General features: G+C 39.3%; 1 protein-coding gene across 1 annotated transcript in view; it reads left to right on the top strand.

Annotated features, from left to right (window-relative positions):
• Positions 1-16,664, top strand: part of CCDC68 (coiled-coil domain containing 68) — a 38,482-nt gene extending 21,818 nt beyond the window's left edge. Inside the window, exons 7-11 of the mRNA XM_040984739.1 lie at positions 1,078-1,160; positions 4,766-4,871; positions 6,085-6,168; positions 13,294-13,370; positions 16,435-16,664. Of these exons, the coding sequence (XP_040840673.1) occupies positions 1,078-1,160; positions 4,766-4,871; positions 6,085-6,168; positions 13,294-13,370; positions 16,435-16,492 (408 nt within the window). The 3' untranslated portion in view covers positions 16,493-16,664. The remainder of the gene's footprint in view (positions 1-1,077; positions 1,161-4,765; positions 4,872-6,084; positions 6,169-13,293; positions 13,371-16,434) is intronic.
• Positions 16,665-20,618: the final 3,954 nt, after the last annotated feature.

Genomic DNA, 20,618 nt, shown 5'->3' with positions numbered 1-20,618 from the left:
GTATAATTCCAAATGGTAACAGAACATAAAGGTAAAAGGCGTCCTATGTATTAAGGGCCAAGTATGTGCCATGAAACCAGGGGCACCTTTCATGTGTGTTATCTCTGACTGTCACTGTGTTATCTCTAGTTAGGGATGTTCCGAAAGTTAGAAGCGTGATTAACATGAATATAGCATGAGTACATGTAGGATGTTTTATTTACTTGATGTGTTGAGGAAACTGGTAAGGCATTAAGGTTAGATTCAATAAAATATTTTTAGAAACAGGCTCTGTCTAGGTTGCAAAAGGAATCTAGGATAGAATGACTAGATTAGATGAAAAGCTGCTTAATATTTCCTAGGCAATTCAATTATAATTTACAGGATTATCTCTCTACCAGATAGAAATCCACAAATTAACATATAACATCAGAGAATCTGAACTTTAACTAAATAATAAAATCCATCACAGGGGAAGTCCCTGAAAACATTAATGTTCTTGGGTTAGATGATCAAATAATGACCCAATAAGGTGTAAAATATTTTATGTGACTTATTGTACACTGTTTTTCTAAGTTTCTGGTTAATTTTTCCTGAATATGATAAGATCCAGAGAGGTTAAAACCTTGGCTAACATTTCCCAAGTAGATCAGTCTATATTCTTATGAGAAAATAAAACATTGCTTTGTATATCACCCATATAAATATAGCAGCAAGTGATTTGAAGCAGTGTTGTAAGTAGTTTCAAAATATCTTCTCCAATCAGTTTCTTCCTTTTTGTTCTATCTCCTCCCCTGAGTCTCTGACTTGATAACTTGTATCAGCCAACCAAAGTTCTAAATTCCTATAATGGAGTGAAGATAACTGCTCTTAACTTATCACTGAGCTGCTTGTCAAGTACCCTGGGAAATGGCTGAGTAGACTCCCTCGGCGTGGGTGGTAACCACTTTCAAGAAATGAGCTCTTCAGGTCAAGCTTTGTTACTCATATTATAAGAAGCATCTTTTAAAACAGCTTGCAAGAATGCTTTACCAAAAACATACGTGTACACACAGACACACAAGCTAAAAAAAATCACATCTTTTTTTTTCCCTTTAGGAAAAAAGAACACTACTGGAAAGAAAACTGTCCTTGGAAAACAAGCTACTGCAACTCAACTCCGGTGCTGCATGCACTAAAAGGTTTGAACATCTATCTTCTAAGTTCTAAGAAAATCCTGGCATCTTGCCTTTCCATTGGTACTCTGGCAGAAGGCTTTGGCATCCACCCTCCTAACCCTCCAAGAAAAGGCATGAAGGCAAATTGAGAAGGGATTTCCAGTACTGGGCTTCCCTGTCCCATCCACTGAGGAACTACCGAGCAGGATTTGTGAGGTCTGGGGGGAACTGCGGGAAGGTTAATCCTAAAGGGTGGCACCTGGAGCTGCTGGAGAGGTCTTCCTGCCCCCATGGGAGTTTGTCTTTGTTAATGAGTCTCTTCCACAGTGGTATTAAAAGGGTTGGCCTGCCAGTGGAATTCTAATACAGTTCCGTGGACTCCTTGGTTCTGTAGAGATGGAAGGAAGATTTATGGAAAACATGCTTAGTTCTTTGGACTTACCTACAAATACTGATGCTTTCTAAGCAGCCTCAGTCCTTTGTATGCAGCAGGCAGAAGTAGATGTATCGAAATCAGCACAGCTGCTTGACAACTCAGCTGCTATTAGGAAAATTACTACGATGCATCAAGTATTATGTATACTAAATTACTCTTATGTTTCTGTTTAATAATTTATATCACATTTTATGAAATTTTTGTTCTCTTTTTGCATTCTAAGCTCAGCCTAGTTATTGTATTTCAGTATTAATCTTATAAAGTTAAAAGTCAAGCCTATTTCAAGATTGTACTTTGGCAGTATAGGATGGTTATTTTCTGGGAAACCAGGTACTCTCATATCCTTAGAATGAGGAGATTCTTACTGTCATTTATGCTGTATTGTATACTTAAATATCCCTCTTTCTGAGTCTTTTGGTTTCCTCCAAGCACTTCACTGTCTTCCCTTGTTGAATCTGTGCTCACATCTCCTTATGTGTGGCACCTTCTGTTTGCTTCTTATTCATGCATTTCTGACCACAAAAGACCTCATGCAGAAATGCGTTGACCCTTGCGGTTACACATACATTTTTGAGACATACTGAGGCACCTGTAATTGTTAATTCATAAAATCTCCCCTGTGAACTGCCTATAGTCCCAGACTTCTAGGATAGCTTTGTAACAAGGTGCAGTCTGTAGAGAACAAAGGAAAGGCTGCACAAAGTGTCCTTAGGTCTTGGTATCACACCTACTTCTAATTAAATCTTTGGGTTACTTTGTTTCTTACATAGAGCATCTTTTCCATGCAGTAGAACTACTAGTTTGTACAATGTGCCTCTGAGTTGGAGCTCAGGTAAGCCTGAGCCTGGAAGTTAATGCGGGTCTCTCCTGTGAGTGGCAGGGACCCAGTACTTGAGCCATCATCTGCTTCCTGCCAGAGCACACGTTAGCAGACAGTTGAGTGAGCAGAGTCCCCAGGGCTTACATGAGGCCGCCTGATGGGGATGCAACTTGGAAGCTGTGCCAAATGCCCACTAAAGGTGGGGCTCTTGGTTAATCCTTTTGCTGTAATCAGTGCTGTTCAGCTTTAGGGGCGTTCAGGGAAACATTTTAGCCTGCATACCACACAATCTGCACCCCTCTATACGGGAGCAGGATTTTTTGCAGCTCAAAATAAGCTATAAGATTCCACTAACATTATTGCCTTCTCTCTTAATTGGGAATCCCGTGTGAGATGTTTCATATTACCAATGTCTGAAAAACGTGTCATGTTCCAGAAGTAGAATCTCTGGGTATGTGACACAGTTTCAGTAGCTACTTTTACTTTCTGCTTTTTTTTCTTTAAATCTCAGCATCTCATTCTTTCTGTTTCTTTTGGAATTTTCATTTCTATAAACAGCATGCTACATGAATCCATAGTAATATAGAAGTAGTTGTGATACCAAGATCTAAGGACAGTTAGATGTAACCCGGAGGAGACTCAGGGCTCCTGGCTTCGGATTGGCACAGCTCTGGCCGTTGCGGCCACTTGGGGAATGAATCACCAGACAGAAGATCTTCCTCTCTGTCTCTCCTCCTCTCTGTCTATCTGACTTTCCAATAAAAATAAAATAAATCTTTAAAAGAAGTGTAGCCCAGACAATTCTGAGCAGTTGCAGAGTTTATTGAGGAGGCAGGTAAGCAGACCAACCAGGTGGGCTCAGCTCTCCTTTCCTCCAGAGAAAACCCTACATGAGGGCTACAGGGGTTTGCGTAGATACAGTGAGTTGTGCAGCTGTTGGAACCAAGTGAGTTGGACAGTCACAGAAGGCAGCCATGAGAACAGTGGGTGAAGCAAATCTTACAGTATCAATTCGTGACACTGAGAGCTATTGGTAGGGATGTTACATCTTGTGCTTTGACCCAAAGAGCAGGAAGTGGGCAAAGCATTTTGTACAGAATCATTAAAGAGCAGGTGAACAGACTTACACAGGCCTGAACCAAAGTGACTCCATTTTGTGACTGGATTTCACAAGATATGTTTTTAGGACACACACACACACTTTATTTGGACACTCATTCTCTCGTCGTTTTCTGCCTTCTCTTTTGCTTCTCAGGCCACTTGCTTGTTTTTCTCTATTGTCCTAGATCCCAGGTCTTATCCACTTGTAGCACTTCTGCCTCTTCCTCTCTGTAACCTTGTATGACTCAATTGAACTGATCGACATGGGGTTTCTGTTTTAATACAGATGTTTCCCCAAACGTTAATCTACTTTTTATTGGATAATTTTCAATGTGGATTGGTTTTGGTTCTTACTTACTCTTCTATTACAAAAGTAATACATGTCCACTGATTAAAAAAAAAAAAACAAAACAACAGCAGCAATGTTCAAACTGCCTCGACCTTGCTCAATGGTTGATGTACATTCAAATGTAACTTGGCATTTGAAGAATCTAACATCATGACAAAAGGTAGAATTGTCAAATATAGGAAGTAAAGCAAAAATACAAAAGGCAAGCACAGGCAGTTACGACATATAATAAATGTACCATTGAAAACTGATTAAAAGTCTCCATTCCTTCTTGTGTATTCTGACCTCACTCTCCACGTGTGATTGGGGGTGGGATTAGAGATGTACCGTCCTCTGACTCACTCTGTCAAATACTCATGATGCCCTGGGCTGGGCTGTCGCTGAAGCTGGGTGCTGAGCACTCAGCTCAGGTCTCAGACTGGGGTGGTAGGAGCCCAGTTGCTTGCATCATCACTATTGCCTTTCAAATTCTCTGCTAGCAGAAAGCTGGAGTCGGGAACAGCTCTGGGTATGCAGCCCTAGGTCTGTGTTGTGGCACGTAAGCATCTTAATGACTGGCATATCTGAAATCTGATGGATTCTGGGCCTGTGAATGTTTGTAGACAAGGTAATTTAGACATGTAAGAGTTTCACCTCAAGCAGTACAACCTGATTCAGTTATCTATTGGAGGAAGTCACAGACAGTCCTATGGGAGATTTGACATGAGTTGATATTGTCATTCAAGTTCATATATGCAAAAGAGAGGCTAATTCTTAGCTGCTTCTCTTCAAAGGTCTGTATGGCATATGGGGCTTGGCATCACCTACCTGATGCCCAGTTCTGCTGGGTGTATGAGGGAGCCCTGGCATCACAGGCACTAAGAAAAAGCAAGAAGAGGCACCAGGAGCCATCTTCCTCTCTCCCTTCTCCCTTGTGTTCTCAGTTGCCAGGATCTTCAAGTGGAGATTTCTGTTCTGCAGGAGCAAATTTCTCACCTGCAATTTGTGATTCACTCCCAGCATCAGAACCTGCGGAGCATCATCCAGGAGGTCAGATTGATTGAGTGCATTTCTCTGGCCGATGGTTGCTTATACCGTGAAGGTTAAGTACAAGTGTCTTGGTGGGACTTTCAAAGCAACAAGACATGTCTCCTCACTGGGATATCCTCCTTGCTTCCCATGCAAAATAGCGCACTTCTTAGTGCCCTCTCTGTCTGTGATGTCAACACCTGTTCTTGGCGAAGACTGTAAAACTGTCCTTAAATGCTTTTATTAGACATTTCAACGTTTTTGTAGAGTATTCTCAGTCAGAAAATGTGAGTGTTTCTTTTGAAGAATTTGTAGGTTGGAATGAACCATGTTATGACATTATAAGCAATGAGTTCATTTAGAGGTGTTTTAGGTAGGGTATATCCTAACTTTTCTTCTCCAGGAACGTCCTGGCAGCCAAGAAAGCAGAGGCAATTGTGATAGCACCCAACTAAATGAATACTGAATGAGTGCTGAAAATCTACCGCAAAATATGCATTGATCTGTTTGGGGGCATACTTTAGATTAAACCCAGCCTCCTTTCATTGCTTCTCATATTTTTTTTTTGCCAAAGAACTCTTCCCAGATACTTCCAGTAAATTCCCCAACATAAACATAGCAATTGCACTTGCTTGGGTATGATTTCTCTAAAGGTCCAGGAAATCGAACGGTGAGATTTGAGAGCCAGCAGGGGACTTGAGAAGAGAGTGGGCAGCACCCCACACTCATTTAGCAGCTAAGAAGCTGCGATCCAGAGTGGTTCAAGGGAAGGCAAAGCTACTAATGTCAGAGTTGATTTCGAAGTTCATGTCTTTGCTCTGTGCAGTCCGCGCCCTCTTGGAAAGGCAGGCTCACTGTGTCTTGTGGCTGGTTGACAAGATCTTCATCTCTGGGCACGCCAGCAGCTGTGTGTGCAGGATGCGACCTTGAAGCTGCAATGATGACAGAGCCTGACCAATGCCCATTTTCACCTGGGAGATACACTCTTGCTTGATTTAGCAGAAAATTTATCCAAGGCTTAAAATATCTCACTATGCCATCTGAGTGCTTGAAAGCCCAGGGGCCAGGGCGACATTCTGCTTTCTGTGCCTGCTGCATCTGGATGATACTTTTGGGATTTTATATTTTTATTTGTTAAACATCATGTGACCTCAGGAAGTTGTATGCTTTCTGGCTTCAGTAACTATTCTCAATGGACTGACAAGATTTTTCCAATTGTGTTTCTAATTTTTAGATGGAAGGATTAAAAAATAATTTAAAGGAACAAGATGAAAAAATTGAAAGTCTCAAAGAAAAAGTCGACATACTTGAAGCTCAGGTAAGGAGGGCATTGATTGGACGTGTGTGTGTGTGTGTGTGTGTGTGTGTGTGTGCGCGTGCGCTGTGTGACAGCATCTCTGAGGATGACTACATGGGAATGAGCTTTTGTGATTGTGTGTGACTGATTGTGTCGAAGTGTCATTTGTGAATTTTTGTGCATGCATCTGTTTATACATGAGTGTCATTTGTGAATGTGCACATCTTCTATGCATAAGAAACAGCTTGGGGGGATGTGTTTGCGATCATTGTTAAATTACTGTTAAGTATTTAACATGGTTTTATTATTACCTTACTGCTGCCATTGACATTTAATGCGTGAATTAGATAAATGCTATAAATAGTTGTTAACATTTCATCCAAGCTTTCTCAGATACTTGTTTTACTGTTACCACCTGTCTCTCGTATGAACTTGAATTGGAGCCATGGTCAAGGCCACTTTGATGTTAATTCCATCTCCTCAGAAGACCAGGCTTCTCATCTATTTTTCTTTCTTGAACTATTTCGTTCCTGCCCCAAGAGGTTCTTTTTCCTTCTGCATCTTCCATATGCATCACAGCCTGCAGGCTGTGGAAAACTTCACATTCTACTTCCTGACTCATTGTGTTGAGTCCATTTTCTTCCAGCCCACTCAGTTCTCCTTTTCTCAAGAGTCACTGCTTGGTCTGGGCTGGCAGTAGCCTCAACTGGCAGGAAGTTCATGGCCGTGCAGGCCGAGGTTGCAGCACCTTTGAGGATTGCATGGCTGCTTATCATTCAGCCTTGCTACACCACTTTACCTTCCCAATTCCACTGCCTGGATCTGGTTGTCATCTCTTCCTTGTCCCTCCATGTTGTCATTTTCTGCTGTTGCCTTTCCCAGGGCTGTGCTGCCCTGTGAGATATGGAGGTGCTCTGGTACCCATGAGAAACCCCCTACATTTTCTGGAACTTTCTTCGCTCCAAGGGAGAGCCAACAGAAGCTGGTTCTCAGAGCAAGCACAAAGGCATATCATTCCTTCTAACACCATGTTCTATCTGCTTTACCTGAATAGAAGTTACTGATTCATAGGACACAGAGGTGGCGAGTATTTTTACAGCTTCACTTTTCTAGCTCTCTTGCTTTTCTGGCTTCTCAGAGAACCACTTTTCTGCTTTAATTCTGGAGGAGAGAAACCCTGAACTCTTCCTTCCTTCCACCTTCAGCCACCGCACACTCTAGGGGATTGCTGATTTGATTGAGAGATTGTTCACAGCTTCATACGGCTGAAAATGCACTGAACGTGGAGTGATTGGCTCAAAATTGCCATTTACTCAAGTGCCCAGTAATGGCTGGTTAATGTGTGTCAGGGGACTTCCAGGTTAGATACTTCAGGATGAATTGGTTACTCTTCAAAGAAATGCTCTGGCAAAGAAAACGGCTCTTTGCCATGTCTCTTACTTAGTGGTTTTTGAGCAAAATTAATTTGATGAAATAGTTTATATCATTACATATATTATTAGATGTTAATGTAGCTTGTGTTACTTTTGTTTTTACGTAGTTTTGTTTCATGTAAATTGGGAAAACTTATAAGCAAATAGAACAAGAAAATTACTCCTAAAGATACACATGGGTGCTGCAGACTCTGCATAATTGCACACGTCTTTGTACATTTCCTTGGATGTCTGTGTCTATCACATACCTGTGTGAACCTGTTAAAGGTGTAGTATATATGTGATATAAAACCGTGTCTGTTGCATTCTATTAAACTCCTGTTTGTTTCACTCATTTGTTCACATCACTGATTATGTAATTATTTTCGCAGGTATTTAAGTAGGCACTAGTTCAGGCACTGAATTCAGGAAGCCAATGGTGAACAAAACAGATAGGAGATCTGTACTGTGGAATTACTGGCTAATCAACACAGTAGAAATATTCCTTAATGGTGACAACTGTCCCAGGAGCATACCTGTCTCTTTTGGCTCCATGACATGATGCTGTAACTAGGATGCTTCTGTCATAGATTTTAGCTGGAGAGTTTGTTTAGACTTGACAGCTTTTTCTGCTCTTTTACTCCTTTCTAGTTCTAGGCTCTGGTCCTACCTGATGAAGTGCCAGTTCTCTCATCATAGGGTGAAGGTATTCGTAAGACTAGTGCTTTTAGCTCAGTTTTATGTTCTTTAGTTGTATCTGTGTTCATACACGCACACATACACACAAAAAAAATTGTCCTAAATAGACTGGCAACTTAACCCAGACAAGCCTGGATCTTCTTATTGGCCTTCTGATCCAATAATCACATCAGGAAATTGTACACAGCCTATTGTATTTTGTTTCAGCATTCAATCTTTTGCTTCAGTATTCAGCAAACAATTGCTGACTCACATTAGAGTATGGTGCAGCAAGAAATGTGTGCCTCTCTAGTGGAAACTTCTTAAATGGCGCCAGAGTCCATGGTGATTTTTGTTTATCTGAAAATGGAGATTTGAGCTGAATTTCAGTGCTTCTGGAATGTAAATTGATATTTACTATGAATACAAGAGAAATTAGTTTATCCAACCTCACATTTGTTTGCTTACATGCCTCCAATCTCATTGCTTTTTAAATATAATAAATATCATTTATAAATCTATAAGCAGGATAGGCTGATTGCATTTATGAGCAGTGGTCGCCAAAGCTTGACAGACTCTTCCCAACTGTCAGCCGTCCAAACTGACTGCCCCATTTTCTTCTCCATGCTAAAACCTTTTGTCTGTTTTCAGTGTATTACGTATTTAATTTTGTCTATTGTTAAAAACTACTTCAGGAGAAAGTTAATACCTATTGTATTTTGCAAGTTTGAAATGAGATTTATGGAAGTTAAAAAGAAACTTGTTCAAAATCAGTTAGCTAGTAGGTAACTGAACTTCAGTGTACGCGGGTTTGTGCATGAACCTCTTGCCATGCTGCACAGTGGCTGTTTATCAATAGGCTGGAATGTGTGTGTGCACACAATACACATTCATGTGCAGATACATAGACGTTCATGTGAAATATGCACATACTGTAGACACGGTGCACAGTTATGAATTAATATTGTACCAGCAACTATGTTAAATATATTTTTAAAATTTTTGCCTAAAATTTGCTTTTATTTATCCCAGCTTGGTTTTAATTAACCCTTGTTTATACACTTGACTCAATCAACTTTAAAAAAAAATCTTCAAGTTTCACAATCTTCTTTTAAAAATCATCAGCAAATTTTGTTTAACTGTTAAAAAAATATATTTACCCTCTTTCTATGTTTGCATCTTTGATCATCTTCATTTACAATGCTGCTATCTATTTTATATTTTATGCATCTCTAGCTTCTGCACTAATGACCTGTTCATATGAAAATGAATAAACAAAAATTACTCCATTTCTTAAGCTTTGAGGATTCTGGTTTATTGTATGATCACCAGAATCCTGAAATTTGATTTCACTCTTAGAATATGTTCTTTTGGAAAAGGAAAGCAGTAAACTCCTTTCGGGCAGAACCATGCTAATGGCAGGAACAGTCAGGCCAGCTGTTGGTGTTTTAACTCGTGATGTGGTAAATCCATGCATATGTCTGTGATGCTTAAAGGAAAGACAGAAAAGTAAATGAGTAAGACTAAGTACCCGAGTCTGATGTATGACCTGTGTCAGCATAGGATTTGAAATACATTTAAAACAGCGTAACAGTCTCTCATGCTTATGTGCTACTCGATACTCAGCAATGTAAGAAAGTGGAAGTATATTTTGGAAAAAAAATTCAAATAATTTCTAAGTAATATTTCTGTTACTTATGTATTAGATTTATGTCCCTTATTTGAGGAACACTTCTATTACTAATTTATCAAATTGTAATATATCTCCTGAGTAATACTTGCATGGAACTATTAAAATAGCATGGAGAAATGATGAATGTGCTTGCAGGTGGTCTTATTCTTTAGAGAATACTCCATCCAGAAGGTGGGGACGGGGCGGGGTGGTGAAAGGGCAAAGTCCCATGCTTCAGATCATCAGGTCACATTACAATGACTTGAAGAGTTTGAAAACAACTGAACTCAATCTCTATAAAGTGAAACAGGATCTAGGGCATTAGGTATCAGCACATTTTATTGTTCTTTTTTCAACAAAAAATTTATTTTAAAAATTTTTATGTATATATTTTTATTTTATTTAGGAGGCAAAGAGATCTCTTTTATCTGCTGGCTCATTCTTTTATGTGCTGGCTCATTCTGCAAACGTTTGCAGCCATCTGGGTTGAATTAGGATGAAAATCAGGGACCTGGCACTGAATCCAGGTATCTCCACAAAGGTGTTATGCACCCAAGGACTTAAACCATTGCCAGTTTCCTTTCAGAGTGTGCATTAAGTGTGCAGGAAGCTGATATCTGACATGGAGCTGGCATTTCAGCAAGATGCTTCAATATAGAATGTGGGTAGACCAAACTGTGTCTTAAGCCCTCTGAGTAACATTAGCATGCAGTCAAGACTGGAAATACTTCTCAGTCCATTGTCTTCCAAGTGAATAGGCCTTGGAATTATTTCAGGAGTCACCCAATCCACATCACAGGACCACCGTGGACTTCTGGCTCAGCAGGTGTGGTTGAGAGTGTGGGTTTGTAGTTCCAGCAAGTTCCCACATGATGCTGGCACTGCTGATCCCAGGGTCACACTTCAAGAATGGTTATCTCAATCTTTATCCTCCCTGCTTTTCTACACAAGCCCATTTCATTTTATTTTTATTGTTCAGGTTAAGTCTCCAAGTGTACTTAGCTTTTTATTGTGGTCACACTGATTTCTCCTTTTTAAAATCTCTTATTCAGCAATTAATTATGCACCACTTATGGCTTATTGAATTGCTTTTATTTTCTTGCATTATTTAGTATCCACATGCTTGTAGTATCACTTCAGCTATAATGTTCCGTCTGTGTACTGAAAGAGATCCTATGTTCTGGTTCCTATTTGCAATTCCTGTGGTCCTGGCTTGGAGTTGATGAGATGCAGGGACTGAATAATAGAGAATGTGCAAGTGTGAGTGAGTGACTCTGTGTGTGTGTGTGTGTGTGTGTGTGTGGATGGTTGCAATAGATAAATCATGGATTCATTTCCTATTTTTAAGTTTTCTGTTTTGTATCTATCATCCCAGCAGGCCCTTCTAAAGTCACTGAATCTTTATGTCTCTTGAACATCGCCATTTGCTCATATGTAATATTAAGGTGCTGGGTTAATTCCTCTGGTTGTAGAGAAAAATAACACATTCTACAATATCACGGGAAACCTTCTCAGTCATTCTAATTTTTGCTAACTTTGTTTCCTTAGTAAAAATTATGAATTGGCTGGGCACTCATATTTAGTTAGCTTTCTAGTTTTCATCAAAATTCCAATGTCTATTTCTGAAACTCAATATCTTGTTGTTGGCTTATTCCAATGGAATAGCTTACTCAGACCATCATAGTTTTAGAAAATACTGTTTAAACTTTAATTATATGATTCTGTGTAAGTCCTTAGTTTTCTATCAGGCATTGGTGCTGCTGTATTCTTGAAAACCTCATTTGCCTGTGTCATCATTCTACCATTCACCTTTTGATACTAGATTTTCTATCCAGATGTATTCTTTGGAGACCTCTGGTCTGGAGGCAACTAGTGATTCAACTTTTCTCAGGATCTTTCACTGTTTTCAACTCTCACTTCTGAGTGCTGTGAAGTGAAAATTGCCTGGCTTGGCTGTGTTGCAGAAAATGAACTCGATCTGGATTAGGGACCCAACTTACCACTGACTTCTCTCATGATTTCAACCTTCAGTTATGAAAGTAAAGCACGGACTGGATATCATAACCATCTTCCTTGAAATCATGAAATGTATGCCAAACATCGTTCTGAATTTTACCTATTTCCCCCTTAATCCAGACTTAGAGAGAAAGTGCTAGTATTACACCTGATGTGTAGGCCAGGAAGTTAGGCTTAAACAAGGCCGGAAAGCTTATCATCAGCAGTATTTGGATTGTTCCTTTTATTAGTTATTGCAATATTTCTTAGAATTATGACAGTGCTTCTAGGTTTAGACTATTGGATAATATTGAATAATTTAGAATATCATATGTTGTGCTTCTTTCAACAATTTATAGAAGATAGGCAAGATTTGAATAATTTGCTCCTACTAAACAAATGAAGAATTGTATGCTTTGATAAGAAAATAAGGCTTAAGGTGCCACAACTGATGTAGTAATCATGGTGCCTATATTCATAGGGTTTGTAATCAAGAAGTTGCCGCAGAAAGACAAAAGTGTGCTCAGGATTGTGGGTATTGTTAGCTTTTTGAGTCATAAACCTACAAATCTAGACTAAGAGTCACACGGGAGGTCTTTTATTCCAGTGAGAAAGCTGGCTGCAGGGGGGAGAGAGAGAGAGAGACAGAGAGAGAGAGAATGAATCTGACAAATTGTCCACAGAGTGGGAGAGTGCCCGAAACTATTTCCACGTGGCAGAGTGGCCATGTGCGGGAAATGGCCACCCAGGGTGCACAAATACATCTTAGGTGTGGGAAGTGGGGGATGATGGCAGCTCCTCACTGCAGTGTCATGATGGTGGGAGTTGATATTCTGTGTAAACTTGGTATTTGAAACATTTCTGTATGGGAGTGTCTGATTGACCTGAGCCAGGATAGCATTGAGACTTGGGATGCTTTGTTTATGGCCAGAGGGAGGCAGGAAGGAGAGAGAGCACAGAGATTCGATCTGCTGCTTGGTGTTCCAAGCCTTGCCAGGGTTCCTGGCTTGTTATAAGCTCCCTTGTCTTCTGACGCACTCAGCTGCTTTAGGAGTCACTTTGGTTTGGCCCAACAGTATCTTTAACAAGATTCTCTAGAAAAAAAATTTAATTGTCTATCTGAAAGAAACCTTGTAAAAATAAAACACAGGTAAGTCATTGAGTTTTATAATTCTAAACTTTAATCCTTTAGCATATTATGCATTTTAATTGTGTATTTAAGTCTTCAGAGATAATATTTAGTGAATTTCAACTAACCATACTTTGTGTTCTAATAAAGCAACCAAAATAGACAATGCCAAGGAGTGAACCAAGTCATAGGTTTAAAAAAGCATTAGGATTATAGCCAGTAGATGAACTATTTGATCTCTATGTTCTTTTAAATTCTAGAATAAAGAACTAAAAACGAAGGTGGCACTTTGGTCTGAAACTCCTAGAACAAAGGTATCTAAGGCTGTCTCAACAAGGTAAGGCATTTGTTCCTACTGACTTCCAATCTTGACTGTTATTGAGCTTGGTTAAATTCAGTCTGTTAATATTCATATAATAATTTCTTTACTGTCTGCCCCACTTACCATTTGGAACAGTTAATATTATTTACCATTGAAATCTCAAAATCTAATGCATTAATACAATGAATGAATGAGTTTGGATAACTTTTTTCTTCCCCTTTGCTTAAAAAAACCAATCTTGACTTCAACATTCTTTCCAAACATTACAGATGTTTTCTTTCATTCTCATTTTTCCACTGAGACTCAGATTTTAAAAAGATCTCGTTATCTCTTTTTCCCTGTAGACTTACAAAGAAAGAGATTGAGACACAGAGAGATCTTGCATCCATTGCTTCACTTTCCACGTGGCTACAACAGCCCGTGCTCAGGAGCTACTTCTGGGCCTCCCATGTGGATGCAAGTGCCCAAGTACTTGGGCAACACTCTGTTGCTTTTTCAGATGCATAGCTGGATCAGAAGTAAAGCAGCCAATAAGGGAACTGGTTCCCAGTTTGATTGCTGTTACCACATGTGGCCACTATGGCCACTGTGCTGTATCCACTACCTCATAGCACCAGCCCCAAAGGCTCATGGCTTTCATGATAGAAATCTTAATCTCAATTTGTTAACATTTATTGAATTTGGGGCTCTTTAAAAAAGATCTATTGATTTTTATCAAAAAGTCAGATATACAGAGAGGAGGAGAGACAGAAGATCTTCCATCCGCTGATTCACTCCTCAAGTGCCCTCTATGGATGGAGCTGAGCCGGTCTGAAGCCAGGAGCCCTGAGAGTCCTTTCAGTCTCCCATGTGAATGCAGGGTCCCAAGGCTTTGGGCTGTCCTCGACTTCTTTCCCAGGCCACAGGCAGGGAGCTGGATGGGAAGTGGGGCTACTGAGATTAAGCCAGCGCCCATATAATATCCTGGCATGTGCAAGGAGAGGACTTTGGCCACCAGACTATAGTGCCAGGCCCTTGGGACTTTTTATAAGTTTCACATTTTTATTGCTCAGTTGTAACAGATCTCAAATATTGTCATGACAAAAAATGCTTACTCTGATTTCTTTTTTACTTTCTGCATCTGTGATTAAAATAATCCAATAATAAATGATTTCAAACTGATAGTGATCCGTTAACATAATCAAAGTGATGAATTGTAAGTATCTATAGGACATTTTTAAAATATGCAGCTTTTTTTCCTGGTAAGAATCTGAATCTGTGCTCACATTTCCTTTCCATAAACTCTAGGAAATTATCACTTCGAAGAAAACATAGCCTGCAATTACATGTATAATTTTTAAAGTGATTAAAAACTTCCTATCCTAGCAGCTTTTGAATTTCACAGTCTCGCCTCTCTCTAGGGAAGCATCTCATTTCCTGAAGGTCTCCTGATCACAGCCTGAGGTGGGAAATGAGACTCCCTGTGCTTAGCATCACTCCGAGGAATTTAGGCAAATTCCTCCCTCTTCAACACTCCCTGGTATAGTGTTTCATGTTGCTAATGACACATGTGATGAGCGAGGAGAGAGGAAAGGGTTAGGAATCAAGTCCTTTAACATCCCTGGGACACCAGGAGCTCAGCTCCCAAATCTCTCGCCACCAATCCTATAGTTCCTAAAGGAAACTAAAGCCCAGGGGTATGCAATGAAAAGGTGAGATGCTCACATTTCAAAAGCAAGGAGAAGGCATTACCTCGGTGGGCAGAGGGCAGAGAACAGCAGGCAGACCGGATTTTCCATGAGAAGGGAGCATGGTTCCATGGTTCACCCTTCCTTCCATCCAGCTACTATGCCCTGAGGACTCAGGGCATCACCATGACCAGCAAGGCTGCTTTGGCCTTGTAAGTATTGGGAGCAACTGAAGCAGAGAGGGTCACCAGGGGTCACTTTCAGCCCTGACTGCTGTCTACAGAGGGGACTTGGTGGAAAGAATGACTGCTTTACCAATTCCTAGGCTGCAGTCATGAATAGTATTGAATTAATAGTTAAATATCTACTATCTCCTTAATACAGATATTCCTATTGTTTTCTAATTTTTGGAAAAAATTTTAGTATAATGGTATAAATGTGGATCTCATATTTGCAAAGTGAAATATAATCTACTGGCTGTGTTATGACTGCAGGTGGCAATATTATTTTATAAGTCTATTGACAGCCATTCACGGAAGGAATTATAACTCTGAGATTGCTGTGTTAAAGGGGATAGTAATGAAAAATTACCATATACTCTTTAAATTTAATCCTGGTAAATCTCTTTTTTGAGTTTTACTTTTATTATTATTCTTAAGTTATTGTGTTTTTTTTTAAAGAAGATTTATTTTTATTTGAAAGGCAGATTTATAGAGATAAGGGGAGATAGATCTTCCATCCACTAGTCCATTCCCCAAATGGCTGTAACAGCAAAAGCTAAGCTGATCTGAAGCCAAGGAGCAAGAACTTCCTCCAGGTCTCCCACATGGGTGCAGAGCTTGGCAAATCTCCTAAGCCACCCGTACAGGATGGTTCAATGCTATTGCTCAGGAAGGACATACAAGACTTTATGATTGTTTTTTTCTTCAGCACTGACACATATTTCTTGAGTTGAATTCACAAAAGAGCATTTCTTTTAGACTGGGGGCCCTATCATCAAATAAAGGCAACAAATCCACTTCGATATACATGGAGTTTTAAACAATGAATTGCACTGTGAAGGAAGGAGTTTAGACTGTGAGAATCTGTGGAACTGCGTGCGGGAAGGGTTGGTTGAATCCTCTCCTTCCCGACTCACTCTGGTGCATATTACCCAAGGGGAATGGCCGACATAGGTTATAGACCCTGTCTGACTTATTGCTATTGTAGCGAAGTTTACATACATTGAATGGTTTCACCATGTGAGCCTGCTCTATCTCACAGGAGTTTGGTCAGAATAAATCAATTACAGCCATTTAGGAGGGGAAGGCAAGCTTGCTCAGACGTGGTGGGACGCAGCAGTGGAGGTGGAATAGCCACTTGATCATCAGAGTTCAACAGACTCCATTGATGAACAGTTTTATTTTTTACAGTGAACTGAAAATGGAAGGAACTGCTCCGTATCTGATGTTGATTAGGCTGCGGAAATGAACTGGCTGCATGAAGATATGACCGCGAAAGACAATGTGCGTTTAATTTTTGCCCTGAAGCTTTCCCTCACTGCCCATGTTAATATGGCATAATGTCAGTTTTTAAATGGAATTTATTATACACCATGAGTTTGTCAGAAAGGTGGCATTTCAGAAAGTCAAGCAAGTATATATTTCTTCAAAATTTATGAAGCAGGTGTTTTCTCATGATGGAGGATGGATTTGCCTTTAAACAGAAAGAAATGTAAATCCTGTTTTCAGATTTTTGCTGGAGGAATTGTTTCGTGGTGTCAATTATGGCTTTTGATAATGTTTTTTCAAAGATATAAATAGAAGGAAGAGTGTAGATATGTTCAAATAAATAATTTATTTTAAAGCCAACCCTCTGAATAAGAAAGACCTGTTCATAGCATACAATTCATCTGCTGGACCATTGCTAATGGAGGGTTTATTGTACTTACTTAAGGATATGTGAAGAGGAGATTCTTTTTGGCCAATTCCCTAAGCCAGAAGCTTTCCAACATGTAGAATAGTGGTTGCCTCAGCACACTTAAGAAAGCCACAGCCTTGCAGTTGTTCTGGAAATAAACGTTGGTTACCAGTGACAATCCATACACATAAGCATGTAGGAAGCCCACTGCCCACATGACCTTTATAGTTAGTGGTTTTCGTGATATTCATTAACATTATCTAGATAAAAGTTACCATGGAGGAGCAGGACAATACATAACGCTGTTAGCTGTTGGTTGTGGTATATAGTGAGGAAGAATCTAAATTCATGAATGACAACAATTTGTCTGTGTGTTTGTGAAAGAGTGCTGGTATTTTAATAATGTCATTCTGTACAGGAAGCGTTGATGGTGGTGCATTCAGTAAAACCAAACTCTGATTTGTAGAAATGCAAACATAAGTCACTCAAGAAAGTAGAATGTACTTTAAATTAAATTAAGTTAAATAAGTAATTAGAGATTCCTGGAGGGTGAGTTATCTCCGCCATTGGTCATCCTCTGTGATACACAGCTATGAACACTTGCCCAGGAAAGATGCTTCAGCCCTTCTATGTGGAATGTCAGATATCAGTATTAAACATAACCCAGTGAATGTATATAAATGAGGTGAAGTAACATATTTATAAATATATCTAGGTCTTGTTGTCATTGAAACATTGTCTAAATGTGAGTTTTATGCTTCATGATGTCTTTTGAAGCATTTTTGTTGTTTATCTGTTGTTAAAATGTAGTTATCTAATTAGCATCCAAAGCATAGTTATACCGTAAGAAGAACAATGCTAAATTCCTCACCTGTATTGATTCCATTTACCTCTGCAGAAGCAGGTCATATATTTGCATGCATGTTGCACAGGAAGATACTAAGAATGGTTACTAATTTGCTCCACTGTTAACTGGGAAGCAAGGATTTAACTTTTTGACTTGGCTGTTGATGTTCATTCCACTCTCCAATGACCTGGCATTTGTGCAGTCAGAGAACACCTCGTTGAGACTTTATGAGAACACAGCTTCCTGGATGGCTCTTTGCATTTCACAGTGGGTGATGACCAGGAACACTCACTGACAAGTCACTAGTTTACAGAAATAAGTGGGCCTTTCATCTTCTGCTCTCAGTTCAGCCAGCCTTCCCTGCTAAATGTCTGATTACTTTATCCTTTATTCATAACTCTGTGTGACATTGAAGAATTTCTAACACATTTTCAAGCATATGTGTAAGTAAATTGGGGTCATGAATTGGTTTTAGCATGCCCAGTGCAGTAGGAAACCTTCCTGTTTACTTGTAATTCACTTAGCCTTTTTTCACAGCTCAGCAAAGTCATCATTCTGGATCATAATACCTTTGAGACTTGGGGATGTACTTTAGCTGACATAGCACTCTTAATGCATTCTCAATGTATTCTAAAGTCAAAATGGAAAGATACTGTTGTATTGGTTTGGGTTTCCTTTCCCTCATGCTTTGATATGGAAGCACAGCTGCAGACAATGTAAGTGAACTCTGTAGATTCACTTTGGAATGTTTGGACTCCCAGGAACAGTGACTTGCAGTTTCAAAAGCCTAAAGAGATCTGAGCTCTTAAACAAACATATGTATATTTGTAGCAGAAGCCATTTCATTTATTTGTCATTATGGGTTATTTTGTATGACCGTATGGATTTTTCATTTGAAATATTCTCTAAATAAACAACCGACAATGCGGAAACGAAGGATTAGAGCGTGGAATTAAATCTGTTGTTCTGAAAGTGGTTCTGGCTAGGACATATAGACAAAGAAAATACTTAAGTTCTATTCTGGATAGCGGTACTTTTAATTATACTATTCAATATATTGTATATGACGTCTGCAGCGAGCCTTAAGTTCACATATGCAGTTTGGAAATGAAAATAAATTTAGTTCTAGAGTGTGTGTTTAACCTAGTGGTTGAGACATCAGTTAAAAGCTCAAATCCTAACTTTCTTCCCAGTTCTAGATTTCTGATCCTTTGAATCCCGGGAAGGATGATGGTTCCATTCCAGTCTTTGGGTCCTTGCTACTTCCGTGGGAAACTTGGATTGAATTCTTAATTCCCTGGTTTGGCCTGCCGTATCCCAAGCCATTGTGTACTTTTGGGGTGTCAGCCATAGTTTGGCTTGCTGCCTTGAAAGGAATGTAGGCAGGATAGAAAGGAGATGGGAGTGAAGGAGAGAGGGAGAGAGAAGGAAGAAAGAAAAAGGGAGGAGACAAGGAAGTATTTTTATGTACATATGTTGCTATAAGATATCAAGAAAGTTTTTATATACATATGTTGTTGTGAACTGTCAAGGAATGTTTAATATAAAAAGTGATGAGTGTATTTTGAAAACTTGCTTATAATATGCCTCATGATAAGAAAGCTGATATTGTACTGTACACTTGGGATTTTATCCCTTTTTATATTAAAATTGTTTTATATAAAAACTATTTGACATGAAGTTTTTATTTGATTAATTATGAGTATATAAAGCATGGCTTGTTTTCTGTTAGTGAACAGACATTAACATCTTCCTTGGTTTTTTTTCTGCTAATTTTTTCTGTATTTTAATTGAGGGCAAGTCAATTGAGCTTACATTCTAAATTTGAAAAATCATAACCATGAAATCAAAAGGAACATATACTTTTCACATTCTTTCATATTTCTCCACTTTGGAAATTTCCACCTCCCTTCCAATGTGTAAGTACAGAGTCTTTATCGTTATTCAAAAGTTATACTACCCAACTGTAACTGAGAAGCCCTCAAACTATTTGTAATCATTATAATTTCTCCTCTTTCCTCCATCTCTCCTTTCCTTCCTTTCTTCCTTCTTTTTCTTTTTGATAGAGACTATTAAGAATGCAATAAAGATTTAAATAATTATAGTGAAGTGTTTTCAATCATTCCCTCTTTCAGCAAATACTTCTTGATTTTCCCTAGTTGGCAAGCAGTTTCTAGATGTCAGGTCTAGAGCTGGAGGTGGTAAGGGTGGAGTGGGAGGGAAAAAAGAAGAAGAAAAATCTCTACCTCAATAGAAATGCATCCTAGTGAGGGGGAATAGATGTCAGAGGTGTCCAGTGCACAGGTTGGAAAAAGAGACAAAGAATCCAGTGCTAGGTAATTGCCAGAGATAACAGGGTGCGGTGACAACATTAGACTGGGCAATAAAAATGGCAACAATAGGTTGTTACTTTAAATAAGGTAGTAATTTCAAAGACTGCATCTTAAAAGGCAACATTTAAACAAGGCAAGAACAGTGCACACCTCTGGGAGAAGCCAGCAGGTGAGGAAGGTGAGTGCAACTGACCTGGTGATTGGAGAAGTATCCGTTTTGTCTAAGTCCTTTTCCATATGCCATAGCATTTCATTTTTCACTTGTACAAATTATTCCTTTAGCTTTTTGAATTCTGTGCAGGAAGCAAATGATTCCTGGGACTCTTTATCCCAACTCCTGATGTTATATAGTTTTCCTAATATACTTAGAAAACCCACATTCTCTGCATAAATCAGAGAAAGCAGCTTTGAGATGGTTCAGTTGAAGGTCTTGTCTTGACCTGCTGGCCTCACAAGCAACTACTCTTGGAAGTCAGAGGAAGAGAAAGGACAGGGTTTACCTAGAAAGGGAATGGGG

This window comes from Ochotona curzoniae, unplaced genomic scaffold (assembly GCF_017591425.1).
Source record: "Ochotona curzoniae isolate NIBS_2020 unplaced genomic scaffold, NIBS_Ocur_1.0 contig_43, whole genome shotgun sequence".
Taxonomy (NCBI): domain Eukaryota; kingdom Metazoa; phylum Chordata; class Mammalia; order Lagomorpha; family Ochotonidae; genus Ochotona; species Ochotona curzoniae.
The sequence above is the reverse complement of the archived record's forward strand: the minus strand, read 5'-3'. Positions and strand labels throughout refer to the sequence as shown.